The 21391-nt window shown below is 40.6% G+C and overlaps 1 protein-coding gene across 6 annotated transcripts in view; it reads right to left on the minus strand.

The window, feature by feature from the left end:
- Positions 1-888: 888 nt before the first annotated feature.
- DPP4 (dipeptidyl peptidase 4) overlaps positions 889-21391 on the minus strand; it is a 76831-nt gene continuing 56328 nt past the window's right edge. For 4 of the 6 annotated variants that reach the window (XM_059052241.2, XM_059052242.2, XM_067026181.1 and 1 more), the window contains 7 exons: positions 20295-20489; positions 17842-17896; positions 17113-17212; positions 14325-14389; positions 3834-3906; positions 3495-3568; positions 889-1887 (listed from right to left, as the gene is read on the minus strand). In XM_059052241.2, the coding sequence (XP_058908224.1) occupies positions 1786-1887; positions 3495-3568; positions 3834-3906; positions 14325-14389; positions 17113-17212; positions 17842-17896; positions 20295-20489 (664 nt within the window). In that variant the 3' untranslated portion in view covers positions 889-1785. Of the gene's footprint in view, positions 1888-3494; positions 3569-3833; positions 3907-6052; positions 6334-14324; positions 14390-17112; positions 17213-17841; positions 17897-20294; positions 20490-21391 lie in introns of those variants that run through there. The other 2 variants (XM_067026179.1, XM_059052244.2) reach the window with 1 other exon arrangement.

Raw genomic sequence — 21391 nt, forward strand, 5'->3', positions numbered from 1 at the left:
TTAAGGCTTATGGTTCCAATGAATGAATGATATTTTGAGACTTAATTACTCAATGCCATGCTCTGAAAATACAGTTGAAACAATTTCACAATCTTCTGTTCATTCCTATGCATGACTCACCAGTCTCATGTTGAATTGATAGATTTTTTCCAATTCTCCCATTTTTAGATTTTTATGCTGTAACTCATTCTGTCTGGGACAACTTTTTCCAGCTATGTTTGAAACTATGTTTGAGTTCATAAAATCAATTTTTAAAACTAAGGCCATTTTGCAAATAATTGAACAAAAATATTATGTGTCCTCAGTTATCTCAGCATCTTAAATGCATGGTTTCATTAATACAGTTATGTCAACCAAAAATAATTAAACACTTAAGTTGTTGACTTTTTTTTTTTTAACTTCTACTGAGCCATCTGGGCTACCAAGATGATACTGTCGAGATTATCTGATATTATGAGACTCATCGTAGTTCCCCGGAATAAAATGATATAGTATGTATTATATAAATAACCAAAACTATTTTGAGTTGATTTTTCAAAAGCTTATATATATGTATGATAACAGTAATTGTATATGTATTAGATAAAATCGCTATGAATTGCTTAATTTAACACATTTCTATGTATCTATTTCTTACAAAAACTGAACCCTCTCCATGTTTACGAGGCAGTTTGGGATAACAAGCAAAATAAACAAGAGCCTTTCTGAGTAAGCGTGTCCATATGCCAATGCAGTTTAGGTCTGATTCAAGACACAGAACTCATTACCTCTGAAAAAATGAAGGCACATTTATTACTGACCAGGAGAAATTCCACCATATGTAGAGTGGGAATCATATTACACACATTTGTAGCTAATTTTCAATTTTTAAAAACAAGTCCAAGGAAGTTAAAATATTCTTTTAATTAGATGCTCAAAGAAATGAAATAAGAAAAACTGATGCAAAGACTCCTTCAAGTTAGGATTTGCAATACAAATATTTTCATCTCTTAACAGGGCAAGCTGATGTGTTCACATCTCCGTTCCAAGCTGCCTCTCTCACTAGGAAACATCAGTATTTTTAAAGCACATTTACAATGCTTTCCCATCACCCTTGCTGTGTTTTTGTAGCACCTATAGCCATAACTGGCACCTGGGGGCCCTGCATTGTTGGCAGTTTCTCTCTCATTTCTTTGGAGTCTATTCAACTGCTGTGGTTTTATTCAGAAGTCAGTGCTTTTGCATATATGATTTCCTGAGACTGTTTGAATAGTCTTTCTCAGAAAACTGTGCCAGTCTGGCTGTGAACAGCTCTTCGAGGAGCTGATAGCAGCCTGGTCGGGTCAGCAGGCTTGGACTGAGGTTCACAGCCTCGCCCTGCCAGCTTCTTTCCCTACCCCCTCTTTTCTTACCCCTGCCTCAGTGATATCACGGCCCACATCCTGACACTCCTTCCAAGAAGAGAACAAGTCTAGTCCAGTTAGAAAAAAATGCTGCCCAGGGAACCTCTGCAAAGCTCCCATAAAAACAATTCTTATTTGTTGTTTCACTAACTGATATGGAAGTGATTTTAAATAATAAACAAAACCAGACTGAATAATTCAAACTTCCATAAGGTAATAATCTCTTGCAAAGACAGAAGTCCCTACTTCGGGTTACAGATATGAAATTTGGGAACAAAGGTAACCTTACATTTCTTGATTTGAGTGTACTTTTTTAACATCATCATCTTGATGGTGCAGTTTTGAGATAATGAGAGCAAAAGTGGCTTTTCAGAAGCTTTAAATGGCATGCTGTTCCAAGGTGCTAAGGTAGAGAGAAGCATTGCTTTAGGAAGTGGCTCATGTGGGTGTATATGTGCTGGTGCGCTGTGCTGCTGGCGATCCCATGGTCTTCATCTGTATACCACTGGAGAGAAAAAGAAAGGTCAGAATTAGGAAGTCAGTTGTCTTTTTTTTTTTTTTTTTAACCGAAGTGAGTTCTCATGAGCAAACATGGAATAACACAGGACGTTTTAATTCTTCAATCAGTTTATAAACTGAAATGTGATCAAAGACGGTTTCTCACTTCCTCCCAGAGCTTTTCCAGGGCATGTAGTTCTGTCCTGCAGGAGTCTCTGATCGTCTTTTGCAGGTGCTGAGACAACTCACTGTGAATTTGACTTCACTGCATAGTGCTTTAAGGATATGTATAATTAAAATATCCGAGTCCATTTTCAAATTTGACTCAAAGGACACGTAGAAACACATCATGCATAGGAGGGAATGTTTATCCTGTAAAGCCCACTTTAATTAAGTGTTATCAACTGTTAAATTTCTCCTACACTGCAGTAAGATAAACTATTAAAATAAATGAGTTTTTAGAAAGCAGTTTTTCCTAATATATATCACTAAGGCACTAGAAAAAATCTATTTCAATATTCCATATATATGTTTAGCATAACATATGAAGTCAAAAGTCAAATGTATTATTTGCAAACACTTTTTCCCTGGAATTTCACTGGAATCTCTTATCTGCATGACTGACATTTACGTAGGATGAGTTGATGACCTGAGGCAAAAATTTATCAACTCATCCCACTACATGAAACAAGTGGGAAGTCACTGCCAGGCAAACATATATTATGGAGACATAAATTAACTTTCAAAAATGGCTTAAAGTATCACTTCTTTTCTTCGAACAGTGGAAGGATACACCTCAACCTCATAAGAATCTAACCCCCAAAATATATGCCAGGTTTTGTGGTATCAAATGACTGTCCCACTTTTACACAGTAGGCTCTGTTTGAACTGAGCATGGAGCAAAGTGTGTACGTTAAAAGAGTGTGAGGGAAAGCAGGCTTTTAAAACTAATACAGACAAGAAAGGACTTAACACAAAAATATTTAGTGCAACACACACACATATATATAATCTTTTTTTCTTCTCAATCTGAAAAGGTCTAGTGCATAATATGAACTTGACTTAATACCTAGAAACATCCTCTGAATAGGCAACAACAGCTCTAGCCATTTCCGACTTTATAAAACCAGCCTAATTGTTTATAACCTGTGGTATTCAACAAAAGATAACATGGAAGTTGCAAAAACTGAAGCGCACTGATTACTGATACCCCACTGTTGTTAGAAGGGCTGGTAACACATACTAGAGATGGATTTGCATATTTGACCTGAGCTATTATCATGCTGGTTTCACTTTAGAATTACTCTGCCACATGTTCACTGGGTAAGTGATTACTTTTTAATCAAAATAGGGAGAGATGGGACAATCACAGGACTAGGGTTTTGACCCTCTCAGGATATGCAATATTGTGCTTCTCAACCCCCAACTGTATGATATTGAACATGACTCTCTTTATGACTCAAAGATATCACTTCTTCAACTTCTCATTGGAAAAATAAGACTCCTTTTGCTTCTGTCCCCATCTCCTGGAACATCTGTGAGGAGACCTAGTTCCAAGAGGGGAACCAGACCCCACCAGGAAGTTCCCTCCCCTTGCAGGAAGTTTTGCTATACCATTGACTGGAAATCCACTCCAGCATCCACCAGGGCTTTGGAGATCTGAGCTGACTGCTGAAAGTGAACGTTATCTGCAGGGAGAGAAAGGAAACATAAAGTAACTAAAAGCTTGCTCCACTTTTCTGGTAGGAAGGGTGGGAAAGGCACAAGAAGAAAGGGACTGTTTGAAGTTCTAGGATTCAGCATCCCATTTAGGCCAAGACAAGTGAGTTGTGGAAAGCAACACTGTTTTATTGAAGTAAATGTAACAGTCTTGCCCCTCATGCTTTTGTTTTGTCAGTAGTGAAATTGCAAACCTGTCTGTGATACTAAAAAGTCTAATTAACTGAAACTCACCATCTGCTGTTCCATGAATAAGGAGGTACTCAACTTGTTTAAAATTTTCAGCTCTGCTCATGACTGTTGAATTCTGGAATTGGGAAAAAGAATGTCATTATTCAAAAAAAGATCTGCCATAAACTGATTTTTCACTTCAGTTTACAAAATAAAATGTTTTCAGCTGGGGCCCCCTTTGATACAAAATATAGCAAACCGATATTCAAGCAAATGCTGTCTCCATGCATGGCAGAATGTACAGCATGCCCTGTCCCTGTGAGACAGGACCGGAAAGGGAGGATGCCACATCTTCCCTGCACATGCAGAAGAGGGCATCTGCCCCCCAGGCTGCATGCGAAACCCCTTGAGTCCCAGATTCCAGATTGGCTGTGTCCTATGCATTAGCACAGGGCAGAGTCTCATATTAGCAATGTATGTTCCATGGGCTTATGCTGTAGTTCAGCCAAAAAGTGTATTGCCATGGCAACCATGTGTCACATGGTGCCATACATGCTACATTTCAAAGAGCCTGTACATAGCATTTGCAACTAAACATACTCTGCAATATGTCATATGAACTTTGGTCCACATTGCTAGGCTCTGAATGAGAAGCAAGTATTACCTTTTTGGGAACAGATGTTTAAAACCTAGGCAAATGTAACATATGGGAGGGGAAAGGGGTGAAAAAGATCAGTATGGCCTTAGAAAATCAGTGGGTGTTTGTTGTCTGCCTCATTCTGCATTGGGGAAAGTGCTGCTTTTGGATCAAGCCAGGGAATTAGGAGAAAAAACGGGGAGGTCAGCTTTTTGAAGGCTATTTCATGACCTTGGACAGGTAGGACTTCTAGAATGAGGGTGGAGTCTTTGGTGGAAAAGCTTTGAAAGTATAGAACTAGTCATCTGATCTTAATTTGGAGATGTTTGCAGAGTTGGGATGAAGGGAAGAATGTCACAGACATTGTAGCAACTTTGGGAAAGGGGTGAGCGGGGACTCTGCTTCTATTGTTGGGCAGAGGAAGGGCCAGTAGCCTCCCTATGCGTTTAAAATCAGCCAGCTCATCCTGCAGCATCTTGGTGAATCAAAGTCAACTTTATGAGAGGCAAGGTTTGTGTTTGACAGATATCTTTGTAGCTAACATGAGCTTAATATTTTGATGGGAATCCTGAATGTCTGGCTGGAAGGGGATGGGGCTAAGGTCCAAACGTTTGCATTCTAGCCCCAGCTTCAATATCAGAGAGCTGTGCACCTAGAGACATGCGGATGAGTGTTGTTTTCTTTGAAATGGGAGGAAGATTAACTCCTCTTGCTCTCACTGAAATAGAAATCAAGAGACATGGCTTTTTTTAAGGTTAAATTATGGTGATGTGAGGATGGTGTGACACAGTGTTTCTGGAAAAAAGACGTTCTGTCTACAACTTTCAGGACAAAGTCACCCAACATATTTGTGTTGACTGAGGCTATCAAGGTGATCTTCTCCTGGAAAGCTTAGAGCAAAGGCCCTCCCACTCCTGTGCAGGCTGGGTCCCACTTGTCCTGACCATATGGCATTTCTGACCCAAATTGAGAATTTACCCACGAACTTTCAGAATAAATTCCTAGGACTCATTAAAAGTCACACTTCTATTTTACTGTAAGAAACGTGTCATCTGGTGAGATGTCCCAGATGAATCCATCCATCCATCCATCCATCCATCCCAACATTATACTCCATTCATTCTTCCATCCATTCATTTTTTCAAGTCGATCAATATTTATTTGTCATACAACCAACTAAACAATAAGATCCATGAGAAGAGGAATTTATATTGTTCATTACTCTATCCTGAGCATTTAATAGAAAGCAAAATGTCAATTAAAGGACTAAACAAAAGAAATGTAGGCACTTATATTGTACTCTTCACTATATTCGGTCCTAGTTTTGCAGAGGCAAGTGGGAACAGCTAGGGGAGGTGGAATAAAATATTCTCATTCTGAAATTTACCAAGATATGTTTTGCCCACTTGCAATCCATACACCATGCCATTAGTAATAAGCTGATACTTATTGTGTACTCTGTGCCAGTCACTCGCTAAGCATCTTAAAGGATTTAAAAAAGCACTGTTCTATTTAATCCTCATGACATTCCTGCAAGATAGGTCTATAGCAATCCCACTTCTACACGGAGACAATAAAGTACACCAGGTTACTTCAGGAAGAAGTCGGAGCTGGACACAAAGTCTGATGGCAGAACCTCTTTTACCTCCTATGCTGCACTGAGTCTCCACTAAAATTCCAAGCTGCTCATGATGTGGTCTTCCAGCAAAGATACAGGGAGAAAGAAATTGTTACTGAACTGTTCTGGGATTTGCAGTACACAAACACACTGGGTGTTCTTTGCCCCCTGCGTTCTCATGCCTTCTCAGAGTGAATTCATTGGAAGAGAGCTGGCTCGCACAGACCTTCGAGACGTGTGAGGCGTTTTGGACTGTGTGGTTGATGCACAGCCTAATGAAGCAACAGAACCCTGAGCGATGTCCTGCCCTGGAGAGAGGAAAGGGTCAAAATCAATCTCCCAAAAGGCCAGTGTACGATTCAAAGCTGGCGACAGCAGAGACTGGGGCTGACCCACCAACAGCGAACACTGCCCGTCTGAGCCCCAGACCCGGCGCCCTCATCCGAGTCCTCCTGCACCATCCTTTCTGCGGCGACACGGCTGTCTCCTCCACCTCGTTTCTCCCCACAAGAAACCCAGCTCTTCGCTTGCCAAAGATAGTCAACTTTAGCACCTAGATGTGGCCCAAATATCCAGGTGTGTCCCCTCCCCTCCCCTCCAAAAGCCTCTCGGGCCTTCCTTGCATGGCAGGGTGCACAGCAAAAGCTGCTCCACAACCTCCCTGAGCCATGAGACTGAGAAATGTCACTGAAACATAGAGTAATAGTTAGGAGACATATAAATACGCAGGACAGTTAGCAAGGAATGTGATAACTACTGGAGTTTGGACCAAAACAGTTTCTGGCTGCCTTTTTTTTCTTAAATGGAGTGAATACAGGCTGAAAGAAGACAATTTTTATAAACAAGTAAAACCCTGAGCCTAAGATAAATGTTGTGATGTACACACTGTAGCTGTGATGAACTAGACATGGTGAGAAATGCAACATACTGAGAAAAAGACGAAAACTGTGATAAAAGTGTCATGATGCAAATTGTTTTACATTAACAATATTACACTACAAAGAAAGAAAGACAAATACTTTAATGCAGCAAGGGAAAAATAAAACAAAAGCTTCCCCTGCAACCACAAGATAAGTGTGTCATTTGCAATGCACATGCCCCCTGCTCGCTGGGAGTTGCGTCAGGAGGGACCTCTCAGTGCACGGGAGCCAGGCAGCCTCAGGCACGCACCCATTTCAAGGCTCCCAGGCTCCTGAGAACATTATGCGCTCCTGGAAAGATGCAGCTGTGTCACCTTGCCTCTGGAACCACCAGTCATTCCCTACTAGACTGAGCATCCTGGCTTCTCAATCGAGAGAGACTCTTGACAGTCCGCTGTATGGCACACTTTAACCCATGAAAGGCAGCCAAAGCCAGTGAAAGAAATGCATGCACTAAGTTAAGGGAGAATTAATGACCAGAAATAATTCAATTGTGCTATTTCAACCCACCAAAACAGGATAATCCCCATTTGCCTATCGATGGAAACAGAAATAAAAAAGGAAATGGATGACTAAGTTAGAAGCCGAATAGTCTGTCACCAGCTCCTAAAAAGGAAGTTTAGAGTGATAAATGGGCAAGGATGCAATGGTGGTGCAGTTGGCACCCTCCCGAGGCTAGAAACTTCCGGAGAGCCCCGCTGCCAGCAACAGCCTGGCAAAGTGAAGTGGGAAGGATTGGTCCAGTGGCAGTGATGATCCACAGCATCTCTGCGAGGAGCTTTTCCTTCAAGCCCCAAGAAGAACCATCTGTAGCTGCTCGTTGGATCATGCTGGTTCCTCACCTTCCAGCAAATAAATCTTTGTATTTTTGAAATAAAAGAGAGAGCTGATAAGAGTGGGGAAGTACTGTGAGAAACAGAAGGTCTGACAATTTTTAAGCTACCCCTTGCGCCATCCAGGAACCATACGGACAATTTGCTTCCTGAGAATAATGGTGGCAGCCTCCATGTTTTTGTAAGCTTATTTCATGGCAGGCATAGGTGTCTCGTTTAATCCTTTCAATAATCCCATGAGGTAGCTCTGATTCTCCCCATTATTCAGATGAGGAAACAGAGGTTCAGAGAGGTTTAGTAACCTCTCCTAGCTAATAGGTGGTAGAAACAGAGTTTTAGCGCAGGTCAGACTCAAAAGTCCATGCCTCTTGACATCATATTCTAGTGTCCCTTCACTTCACAGCCAAACAACGCATTGTCGTTTCCAAGCTCTGGTAGAAAAAGCAAACAGCCACAGGTGTAATGGACACCCTATTACTTCAGTGAGACAGTACCCCGAGTGTACTGACTTGCTCTGTGCATTCTCCCACTTGTGACAAAGCCTCATAAATAATATTAAGTGAGGCTGTTTGGGGAAGCACCATTAATGCCACAACAGAGGCCACAGAACATTTTTAAGGGAAAATTAATTCAACCCACCACATCAGATGTTTTACTTGTCCATATCCATCAAACAACTGTACCAGTGAGATGCCAAGGAAAGAGCTCCCATCCGCCTACAGGGGGCCCTACCTCAGGCCTCACCCAGCAACACTGGCTTCTTTAAAGATCACACAGCAGTCAACATTTTATCAGCACTCAACAAACAAGTTAAGGTTTGGCTTAAATCTGAAGGTCTCTCTCCCTTTGGCATATTCTAGGATAATAGAACAAATGTCAAATCAGTACAAGATGGCATATTTACAAAATTGCACCCTGTTTTGCATAACCTAACGATGCAGCAGTTCTTAAGGATTGAACATTTCAAATCTGCTAGCAGAAGACTGCCAAATCTATGACTGTTTCGTACACTTGCCAAAAGCCTATCAAATTCCGAGCAAAATGCAAAATAAATCTCCTCTACAAGTTAAATCAGTCCCTTCTGTGTGTTCCAGGCTGCCCTCTTCTCTTGGCAACGAGGCTCAGGACTTGGGCCCCGTTTCTCTTGCCCTTGATCTGACTCTGCTCTCTGTAAGTCCATTCCCTCCCTGGTCTCCCATCCTGCCTTATTAGCCACCATTTGGCCTGCTCCTCCCACATCCCTGCTCTGTGTTATCCCTCGGTTCATCCAACCTGCTTCACAGATCCCCAGAAAACCAGCTCTGCTTGCTGTCACTCGTGTGTCTACTGTGCTCCTCTGCCTTGTCGGCCCCTCTGGCAGCCTGTGGAGAGCACCTATGCTATTCCGCTGCATCTCCCAGAAGTCTTCCTTAACTGGCTCCAGATAAGTGCCCTCTCCCTTTCCTACCCCTCAGTAGCTACATCTTATATAACTTTTTGTGCTTCCGTTTCTGGGTCAATAAAATGGAGATAATTAGAGCACTTATCTCGAGAATCTGAGGGAGAACTGAACCTAATAACCCATGGAAAGAGCTTAGAACAGTGTCTGGCCATAGACGCAAGCACTTACTAAGTGAATTTTAAAAATGAATGAAATAAATGAAACCAGATCCCCCCCCCCTGGTTGAGAGGAGTGGGGGGAGGTGAAACCCTAACTTCTCAGCCACTTCCCTTCTCTCCCTACATGCTCAGAAGGCACAGAATTCCTGGGGCTCCAGAGTCACAATTTGGAACTACTAGTCTTTTCCATACATACTGGGCACTTTGTCATGTTCAAGTTCATGGTTTATTATCACTCTCTCTTTTTTTTAATTTTATTTATTATTTACTTTTTTTGGCTGTGTTGGGTCTTCGTTTCTGTGCGAGGGCTCTCTCTAGTTGCAGCGAGCGGGGGCCACTCTTCATCGCCGTGCGCGGGCCTCTCACTATCGCGGCCTCTCTTGTTGCGGAGCCCAGGCTCCAGACGCGCAGGCTCAGTAGTTGTGGCTCATGGGCCCAGTTGCTCCGCGGCATGTGGGATCTTCCCAGACCAGGGCTCGAACTCGTGTCCCCTGCATTGGCAGGCAGATTCTCAACCACTGCGCCACCAGGGAAACCCTATTACTACTCTCTTTTATTTCTCTTCACAAATTTTGCCTGTATGTTTTGTCTCACCAACAAGGTAATCAACTTCTGAACAACTAAAACACCAGGCACCTTGAATGGGTGAATGAAAGTCTACCAGGTGTCAATATTTTGTTTTACAGGTTTGACTAAAAGACCTGTGATTGACCATAGAGAGACCATTCATCAATGTCAGTCAGGAACCCACTCCTCAAGGTGGGACCACGGTTGCTATCTGCTTATCGCTATTGGGGGTGAGGGTTGTCTCATTGTCTATCTGATTCTTTTGCTCAAATCTGTCATCATTTCTGTCGGCTGTGGACTGAGACTCACGGCAGTGAGTCTGCTTATACTGCTTATTAGCTACACTGTCATCCCTCCACTCTGCCTGTCTACTTAGAGCTTCTGGGACCAGCTTCTTGGAGTTTCAGGGAGACGAACAGCTTCCTTCCTCTTTGAGTCCCTGGTATGCTTTGAACGTGCTCCTGCCCTGCCACTCAGCAGTGGGTAGGTGACTATCTACAAAAAGAGTCTTATGGAGTCACCGTTTGTGTCATTGCATTGGGTCCAAGCCTTAGTCCCAGGGTCTCCTAATTTATATGGCAGCTTTGTGAGAATAAGAAAAGGCACTCGCTCCGGTTGGATGAGGTGCACGCCTCAGAGAATGAAGCATAGACTAGCTTCCAGCAGTGCACAAGCTGAACAACTATACATGACATCCCTGTCTGTTGCATTTGCATATATAAATGGTTCCTTCAACTTCCTTTCCTAAAGAATAAGTAGGACCTTTATTTCACAAAATGTGCTTTCTCTTGGTGTGCTTGTCTAAATTCTTTCAAATCTGGGTCATTAATGACTTAAAAATGAATCCTTTCCTCATTTGAATTTTATTAAAAATTACATTCTCTTCCAAAGGCTGTACTTCTGGCTACTGATAATGATTCTATAGCTGAAAAGGTGTACAATGATCACAGGACCTTGCTTATTACACACTTCGATCATTCCTATCCTGGATGTGCTAAAGAAAGTCAATAGTCTAGACTACCTGGGACTCATTTTCAAATTATTTCCTCCTGACCCACGGAACTGCACAGAGCAGCGAAAGCCAGTAAGGAATTGTCTCCTTTGTCTTTTCCAAGAGAGCAGAAGGAGGGAGGGAGAGAAGGAGAGAGAAAGGGAGGAAATAAAAGCAACCTGGGAAAGAGAAGTAAAAGAAGACAGGGGTCCAGAGGGGCAGCTGGGGCCTTGGAGGAAAATAGAATCTTTGAATATATTCCTGCCAGAGACAAAAGCACAGGCTCATTTAAAAAACAAAGGAAGGCAGCTTTATTCTAAAGCCTGCTGTGCACCAAATATAGGTACTTAGATTCAGTTCTCCACTTTCTGAGGATGCAACTTACAGGGCGGAAACAATACAGTGAATGCATTTGCCTCACTTTCTCCTACCCACCTTAACTGTCGCCCACCCAAATAATTCCTCTGAGTAACACATTGGGAACCTTTAGCTCTCTGGTACTGGCAGTTTTAATGTGTCCATTGCCAGCAATGAATTTTGTGCCAAGAAAACCCGACTCCTGGCGTGGAAGGATTAAACAGTCCTCGGGTGCCATCTGTGCAGTGAAGTGAGACAGTGACTTTGTGCTCCCAGTGTTCGTGTATTGCCATCGGTAGGAGGAAGTGACTTCTATTTACATGACTACCTCATGCAGAGAACATCTAAGGGGAGAGATGAAAATGGCCACCTCAGTGGGGGGTAGAGTTGGAGAAGAGGGGGATGGGTGTTGGAAGGAGGAGCCTATGGGAGAATCTGGAGAAAGATACAGGTTGACATGGCAGATTAAAACTAATTATCCTCTAGGGGGAGGGCTGGTTGAAGAGGAAACACCCTGTTGGCTGATGTTCTCAAGTGCAGTAGGGTAGGTGCCAGGGACTTCCTCCGATGTCAAGGTTTAGACTTGACCCTGTGTTTCTAGGTTCAAAGACTTTCAAAATGGGACTTTTTTTTTTTTTTTTTTTGCGGTACGCGGGCCTCTCACTGCCGTGGCCTCTCCCGTTGAGGAGCACAGGCCCCGGACGCGCAGGCTCAGCGGCCATGGCTCAGGGGCCCAGCCGCTCCGCGGCATGTGGGATCTTCCCGGACCAGGGCACAAACCCGCGTCCCCTGCATCGGCAGGCGGACTCTCAACCACCGCGCCACCAGGGAAGCCCCAAAATGGGATTTTTAAAATGAACTTTTGACTCATCGTCCACCAGGTTCTAGAGTCAGGATGAGGGTCCCGGGCAGTACACCTCTGATGTTTTGGGAGGTTTTAGTACTTTAGGATATTTGAGAACACCCTTTAGCCATGCCCCAAATATGGCACACCACAGGAGGGATCCTGGTCGGGTCACTAGCAAGAAAATTCCAGCTGTAAAATGAGAGAAATGATGGAGACATATAATTTTTATAACAATGTTTCCCTTCAAAAAGTTTTAAAATTAAATCAAAAAAGGTTTTAAGGTTTCTATTTCATACTGGGTGATCCAAAGAATACAATGTTGAGCGAAGCCTTGAATGACTAATAATACTGCAGAGGGGAAAAAGGTGTACAAACTAACTATGGGTCCAAGAGGGATAAATTGAGGATTAAAGATATACAAGGAAAATGTCATGGGAGTCAAGAGAGAATGCTGTCCTCTGGGCTAGCAGGACAAGTTTCCTAGTGGATGAAGACAGAGGGAGAATGACATTCCAGGTCGAGGAACAGAGGACAAAGGCACAGAAGGGAAAGGCCCAGAAATATTCAGAGAAGAGTGAACATTCCAGGTAGATTGGGCCATTCTAAGAAAGGTGTTCAACACCTGGTTAAAGAATGAGGGCTGGACTAGTTGAGTGCACAGGAAAAGTCCATGAAAGTGTTATGGGTGAGGGTTAATCTCACACCTCTGTGTGGTACAGGCTGGAGTGCAGAAAGATAAGCTAAGGGGGGACCCATGGGGTTACTGTTGTAAAAGGAGATAGTCATGTGACAGCAGCAATGTGGTTATGGAGCAGGGAAAGGATGTCTAAAGCAGCTTATTGGATGTGGAGGAGAAAGAATGGGAAAAACTGAGTCCAAAGTATCATGTGGGACACTCAGCAGAAATAAGGGCAACCTGATTAGGGGACTGCTTTGTAGTGGAAGATGATTGGTACATCACACTTTACAAGTTGTTAATTTTCTATCTAGACTGAAAAACAGAGATGAAAACACACACACAGGCACAAACACACGCATACACCTCCCCGCCCCTCCCCCACAGCCTTGCTAAATAAAACTGAAAGGAAGAGGTAAAACTAAATTATCTGTACATACGTTGCAAAATTAGGAATTTTATTTGCATTTTCTTGTGCTTTGATCAAATGGCTTCAGAACCCATAATAATGATGACATCGTAACAAAAATTTACAAATATGGCTCAGAGCAATGTAAGAATAGGAAGCCCAAGCATTGAGAGCTGTGGGCACAGATGAGGAGAAGTTGTGGTCTTAAATTGTATGGGTTATTGTTTTCTTTTTATCCTGGGAGGAGTTTTGAATATCCTCCGGAGAATGTAAACATCAGATGATTGACCTTGTCATCTGTAAGTTTCAGGATTTTCAATTTACATGACAGAATCAGGAAAGTTGTTTTTTTTTTTCTGGTTGGGGGGCAATGTGCTGGAAGTGTCCCTAGTACTTTGGCTGACACTTCCAGCTGCAGCAGGCTGCCACCAAAGAGAGGGCCCTGGCTTTGCGGTGGCACCCACACTAGCACAAGGGGGCTGCCAATGATGGCTACTCCCAGACCATATTTCAGATGCTATAGCCCATCTGCACAGCAACCTGCCCACTGGCTCTTCCATCAGGCAACCAGCCTGTGGACGCTATTCAGTAATTTGTGTTCAAGGGCTTTTCAGAGTATTACCCTCCTGTACCTACACCTCACCTGCTTTACTCAAATCTTGTGTGAAAAAAGCTGTACATATTTGGCTATGAATAAGAAAATTATAGGCTTGTACATACAACTTAATTATGATAATACCATAAGAAATTTTAATATGTAGTTAAAGGTTTAGAGAGTCTTCTGGGTTCTAAAGGAATACGTTGAATTTGACATGTTTTCTGAACTGAAATTTTTATAATTAAAGTAATTATCTGGTGTTGCTTTGTATTTCCAAATGAATGCATATTGTGACCTATATAGCATACAATAAAGGCTGTAATTATTCAGAATATAGTACGGGAAGCTATTGGAATATCTCTAAACCACCTGTGTTATTTCTTTTTAACAAGAATTTCATTGGAAATAAAAAATATATACTTTCTGGAATAGATACACTTAAAAATGTTCTTATACCACTTATAAATAGGTTATAAAATGGATCTAGTTCACCATCTCTTACCCTGTAATGGTCAAGGTTGTCTTCTGGAGTTGGAAGACCCATGTAACGTTCTGTGTACACGGAGTCTGTGATGCGGAAAAGAAAAAAACTTAATTCATACAATAAAAACTTTTTTCCCTTTTTTGGGGGTTACTTTATATGCTTTCATATTCTTTACTTGTGCAAAGTTCTATAGTGTTACCCTCAGAAGTATCTCCTCCAGATCATCTCTACTTGGCTTTTTAAAGCGGCCAGACTCCTGCCTTTCGATACTCAGCCCTATAGCCCATTCCCTTTAGCCCTTCCTGTGAAGGCAGAGGGAGATCAAACCAGGTGATCTAAAAGCCAATCAACAACCCGCCTGCAGAAAAGTCAAATGGCAAGTGATAAGGACTCTATATTATCTTCTGACTCTCTCAAAGATCTTGATTAGCAAGTCACGTAATGTCTCAATTGTCTTGAATTTCTTGGTCCTGACCTCAGTCAGTATATGCTCTACTTTAGGATACTCTCTTTCCTACTGGAAACTCATAATTTTCAATTACTAGTTGCTTACTTAAATCATATATTTTTTTTGGTGGGGGGAGACAGATCAAAAGGAAAGAATTCAGTTATCATTTATTTGCTGTAAAACCCTATAACGGCTCAGCTACTCCATCATAATGCAAGTTAAACATCTGTTTTCTCTCATTTTGTGGAGAGGCCTCAATTCTGATGTTATAACTATTGAGTATTGAGGAACAGATTACTTCAGTATCTGTGCTGAAGTGACATAAGCTGTTTTATCTATAGATATGGCAGAAAAACATATGCATTGCTGGTTTGGTTATTTTGGATATTTAAACATATTTTTGACCTAATTAAAAAAAAATTAAATCATATATCAAATGTATGTGTGTGTGTGTATATATATATATATATATATATATAGTATGTGTATATATGTATTCCCTAAAATATCAGTGAGAAAATTTACTGTTGCTGAATTCCAATATAACTTTAAAAATCTGAAATAACTGTTTTTGAAACATGACCAGATTACAGTAAATAAATAAGTATAATATGTTTCCATTGTGCTATATAGGTTAATGGCTTGAATTTCACTATAATTGTACCGGTATTTCAATAGTGAGTTAATTAATTATTTAGAAGAATATATCATCAAAATAACAAGCTTAAACAACATCCTAACCCTTTGTGAATGATTGGCATTGGAGATTAAAAACTACATTGATAAACCAATGTTAGTTGTTCCATGTGTACTGCTCATGCTTTTCCTACGGAAATCAAAATATTTTCCTCCAAACTGAGTAACAGCAATATTTTATCATTTTGATTAAAGTGAATACAGACTACAAGCAATTTTACATATCTAGAGGACACTAATATATAAAATGTAATTTCTTAAAGTATACTTTTAAAATATAAGTTTTTCCTAAAATGCTAATCTTTTAACATTTAAACATGAATAACTTAGGTTATACATTTAATGGAGGGGGGTGGGGGGGAATAGCTTTTAAGGGCAAAATAAAATTTTCCCCAAACAGCTACAATTCTTCTTGTCCTAGAACATAATACCCCTTTCTTATTATGCTAACCAGGTTTACATGTGTAAGAAGGTCTCAAATTTTAAAAATACCATTTAAAAAATGCTTAGTGTTGTGGTTGTAAACTTTTAGAAGTACGTCTTGCAATACCACTTATGTACTCCTTCCATTTGATTTTTGAGTAATATTGTTCAAATTTGCACATATATAAGAATTCTAGAAAGTTCGCAAGTGTTAGGTTGGTCCATATACGTTTAATAAAGTTCTCTTCTTACCATTATGTAGTTCCAAACTCACAAAGATTGTTTCAATTTTATTTACCACCATAGTCCATGTGACTATCTCCAAAAACAAGCCTTCCAATAGAACAATTAATATTAAGCAGGAAAGTATTACATGAAAGCAAATCTATTGTGTGAGGATCAATCCTAACTATGTTCTCCAATTTTTTTGAAACTAAAAGACAGTGTTGTCTCTTTTACACATTGGCTTCTCTTAACTTGGAGAGGCTTTGCAGAAGAGTTTTCCACAGGACTGCTACTACGATATATTAGGACATTAAATATTTAATGAGCATATTCATTATGAATGATTCTATCCTTATACTGAATAAAGGACTTGAGATGGGGTAGGAAGAGATACAGGAAAATAATTCATCTTCTCACCACCTCTGGCTCTTCCCCCCTACCTAGTGTTTCACTGCTTACCCACTCCTACTTGGGAATTATACCTTATATCCGTATGATAGAACAATACTTTCTCAGCAGTGAACAGGATATTCTAGAGTGGCTTTCACCTACTCAGAGACAGTGGAAACAAAACCCCCAGGAATTCCCCTGCCCTAGTCTCTTCTTTCCACCCAAAGTACTACTTATATTTGACTTTTACCTGAAGGGAAAGAGATACATACTTCTCTTATTGTTCTAATATGTGAAGCTTCAAACTCAAGTTAGAATAAAAAGAAGGAAGGGTTTATCTAAAGAATTGTAGCACTGGGGATGTTTTAAAATGTGGAAAACTGAATTTGTTGATAAGACATTTAGAAAACAGAATTGGTTGGTAACTAAACGTGTAGTTAGCATTTACTACCATCTAACATTTCACAATGGCAGAATAAGTGAGACTGTTTCATTACAGGTATCCATAAAGTACTTCTAAGATGAATCAGTTTATTCACTGTAGAAACACTGAAACTCAAAAAGGAATGGTTTTGTCATTGGAATGTGAAGGTTCACACTCTGTACCTGGGAGTGATCACTTACCATAGTACTCCCACTTTGACACGGGCGCCACGGCTATTCCACACTTGAACACGCCACTTCCTGCTCCCAGGACCATTGAGGTTACATACCCTCCATATGACTAAGAAATGGAAACAGTTATTTTTATGGAGGTAAAGGAATTAAGGACATATGGTAAGCAAGTCGCAGTTTCCACATTTCTCACATCTTTATATACTGTGCCTCTTTTGAGATAGAAAGCATGATAGAGAAGGTTTAAATTGGCCTTAGTTGGGTAGTATCTAAAGATTACACCTTCAGAGCCCTGGTCCCTCTTCCTGGTAGGTGTAAGGGGGAAAGTATTGAAAATTTGCTGGGTAGTACTAATTGAAGATAAAAAGCAAACCAAAACCAAAACCAAATAAAAACCTCCCCAAACCAAAAAAGCAATAAACACTAAATCTTTACTGACTTGGACCCATGAGAAAAAGTCTCCCTCCTTCCCTCTCTCCTTCTATCCTTCTTTTCATTTATCCCTCTTTCTCTCCTTTCCTCTTTTTCTCCCTTCCTCACCTCCCTATCCCATTGTAATAAACAAAAGTGTAAGCCTGGGGGGACTCATCGCCCAGAAATCTAAGACATTGGACCTTCTTAGATTGAAATGATTGACATGATTTTCACCTCCAAATATGTACAAACAAAAGTAAATTATCCTGCTCTGGGTTATATTCACTAAGGAAGGCATACAGATTCATCAGCCAAACTACTCACCCAGCCCCAAATTGCAATCCGTTTGTCATCCACAAATCCCATTTTTGAAAATTGTCTAAAATACATGGAACAAGTCCACGAATTAGTATCACGCTGTGTATAGAAAACTAAGATAACTGCACAAATGTGAGAAACCCTGCCATTTGTTCTCTATTTCATTCTATTAGAAACAAAGATTAATTGCTGCCAGCAATCAAATAAACACCTGAGATCGATGTCTATCATTTTTAACTTAAGAGCCAGATGAACAAGGTTTACTTGTGTTGGAGTCCATAAAAAATGTGTGTGTGTGTGTGTGTGTGTGTGTGTGTGTGTGTGTGTGTGTGTGTGTGTTTCACAGAAAACAAATCCTGGCTGGTTTTTTTCACAGCTTTATATAAAAATTTGCAGCCCAGATGCACTTTTCTTTACATAATTGAATTTAAATCTCTCCAGATGTTTTACAGTTTGAGAGAGGCTGGCCCTGCAATGGAGAAGTATAGAGGTGTGTAGAACATCTGGGTAGGGCTTAGAAATGTCTCTGGGCCCCCTACCTGAGATCTTAAACACCATTCTCTATATATATCCCTTCTTATGATGGGTGTTGATTAGTTAGCTCAGCACTGTTAAATAAGAAGCCATTTTTCCTTGATGGATTAAGAAGTCTTTTTGTCACTAAACTGTGTTCAGGATTGGAATCCAGGTAAAGAAAGGAGAAAAAGTTCTTTGCGTCTATTTCTTAATCTTAGCCTTACATCAAAAGGCAATTTGTTTACTTTTAAAAAAAATCTGGCAAATGGGGCCCTTAACTTTGTAGTGTCAAGGGAGGAAGGGGACCCTTGCATTGACTTATATGTGACTTTAAAAATCTTTGTTTTCAGTAGATGATATATGTCTTAGACTGCCCTGAGTTAAGCAATATTAGAAAAAATTTAATGTAAATAGTTTTCAACTCATTATCCTCTCCACGCAAACTTTTTAAACTTAGAACACATATGTACAGAAATGTGCACCAGATCATGCCTGTACAAGCTGGTAAACCTTTACGGAGTGAGCATACCTTGAACCAAAATATAGGGTGTTACTATCACCCAGAAGCCTCTGTGTCATTTCTCTCTTTGAAAAAAGAAAAAAAGAAATGTCTTCCTTTTATTGGATTCCGTAAAAATTTCACCTGAATTTGTACCAATATAAATTGGGTCGTGCAGGATATACACTTTTGTTCCTGGCTTCTTTCACTCAACAGTCTGCAAGATTCATCTGTGTTGTTGTGTATAGTTCCTTTTAATTGCTGAAAAGCAGCTACTCATTACTTTTTAAATGGAGTTGTAGATTGTGGATAACACAATTCTATCATTTTAGACTTGAGAAGACCTGGAAATCATGCCCTCTCTCACAGAGGACCAATCTGGATAAATAAAAAAGTGTTTGTAAAATATCCAAGCCTCACTCTTGAACCGATTTATCCTCTCTCTTATCTAACCATTTTTATTTTACTTTCAAGGATAATAGCTAATCATTAACTTTGACGTAACAGACTTAGGGATACTTAATAAATTGTCATCTTCTCTCCTCTTTGGTCGTTCCTTTTTTTAAAGGCATTTTCCTCCATCCATTTAATCATTCACAATTTTTCTCCATTTCCTAGTTTATGGTTTCACAACATTATTTAAAATCACTAACTTACTTTGCTTTCCAGACATCTATGCAGTTGGTTATAGAAACTCAAAGACTACATTTCCCATTTACCAGTTGAACACAATTGAATGTAAGTTGGAGGGAGACCTAGTTTCAAATCCTGACCAGTCTTGGAAAATTACCTAACCTAAGAGCCTCCATTTCTTTACCTGAAGCATAAGGTATGAACACCCACCTCTCAGGGTTGCTGTGCAGCTTCAATGAGAATGCAGGTAAAACACTGCATGTTACATGTGCATTCCAGGGTAACCATCATTCATGACTAAAATCTTTCTTAAGCCATATCACATCTATTTATAGTCTCATAACTGATGTCATTCATCCTTAACGAAGCCCTTATAATTGTGAGTGACAACGGTCATGTTCCACAATTTTCCCAAATTGAGGGGGTAACCCTCGCTCAGCAGAATGTAGGAGCCACTCCTAGGACTTCATAGCTGTCACCCTCCTCCAAGGTAAATGTACACCAAACTCCTCTACTTATCCTTGACTACAGGGTTGGCTTGCTTGTTTAGTTAGATGTTTACTCAGGGGTACATTTATCCCTCAGTTTGTCCATGTGTTTGATGAATTCTGAGTCCCAGTTCCTAGAAGGTGGTAGCACATATGTCAACTCTCTTTCTAAGTCTAAACATAGTATCTTCACTAAAAATCCAGCCCAAGAATGAAAGATTCATCCCAGGGCACTTTAAATTCTTTACACTTCACAACTTTAAAATATAAATGGAGGGAGAAAGAAATCAAATGACCTTTGAATTCATCTCCTAGTCACTCACCTGGTTGCTTCAATTTGATCTTCAACTTCAAATGTTCCCAGTCTTCTGTTGACTGCATGCATGATCTTATCTCCTTGGTAACCACTTCCTCTGCCATCAAAGCTAGCTACTATAATGTTTTCTGTGCTCGCAAGATAAGTAGCCCAGTTGAGTCTGAAGACAGCATCTGCTTTTTGACTACAGGGGCCTGCATATCTGTGAAAAATCCCAAACTGTTAGCCTTTGTGGTTTTCCTGAATCAAATGAGGAGTGCTTGCATTTCTACCCCTGTGGACAGGAAGTGTACGTCTTCCTGTTCATGAGCCTGAAATCGTGCCAGCCACCGGGGCTGTCCACAATGGGTCCTCTAAAACTTGGCAACATGACTATAATGGCTGTGTGTTTCCTCCAAAGAGGCCCATCAGTTTTATCTTTGAAAACTGTTATCAAACACAGACTTCACAGGCCAACAGTTTCTAAGTCGTATATATCTTGGAGATCAAAGAAGTAAATATTCTAATAATTGGGATAGGGGAGTTGTGTTATGAGAAAACAATGAGGATGACAATAAATACAGCTTTGAATATAGCTTTCTGACTGAGCTTACAAACATTCCTAGACTACAAGTTTCCTTGGTTGGAACTTCCTTAAGGACTTTGACTGCTGTCAGATATGCACTGCATATGCCTCAGTGCCCAGCACCAGTGCTGCTCACTAAGGCTCCACAAGGCACTGTGGAATGGGCCAAAGTAAGAATGAACACCATTCCTTAAAACTTCAGAGGAGAAAGAAATAGACTATATTGCAAGATGGGTATACTGTTTGGCATTCTATTTATTAACAAGTTTAACTCCCTCGTAGCTGCCTTCTTCATAGAGGCTATAACTTATCCATACACAGCTGTGTGTACAATCTCCATCAAGCCCTCTCATTTCCATTTGTTAATCAAGAGACACTCCCTACAGCTCATTGGATCTCATGTAAATACGTCTTCTTTGCACCATCTACAGGACTCCTGGACCCAGATCTTCTCCAATAAGTCTTCCCTCCCCAGCCCGTCTCTCCTATTCATCCACTCACTCTCCCCTCCACAGGACTGGACAAGTCCTGCTTGGACC

This window comes from Kogia breviceps, chromosome 2 (genome assembly GCF_026419965.1).
Source record: "Kogia breviceps isolate mKogBre1 chromosome 2, mKogBre1 haplotype 1, whole genome shotgun sequence".
Classification (NCBI taxonomy): Eukaryota; Metazoa; Chordata; class Mammalia; order Artiodactyla; family Physeteridae; genus Kogia; species Kogia breviceps.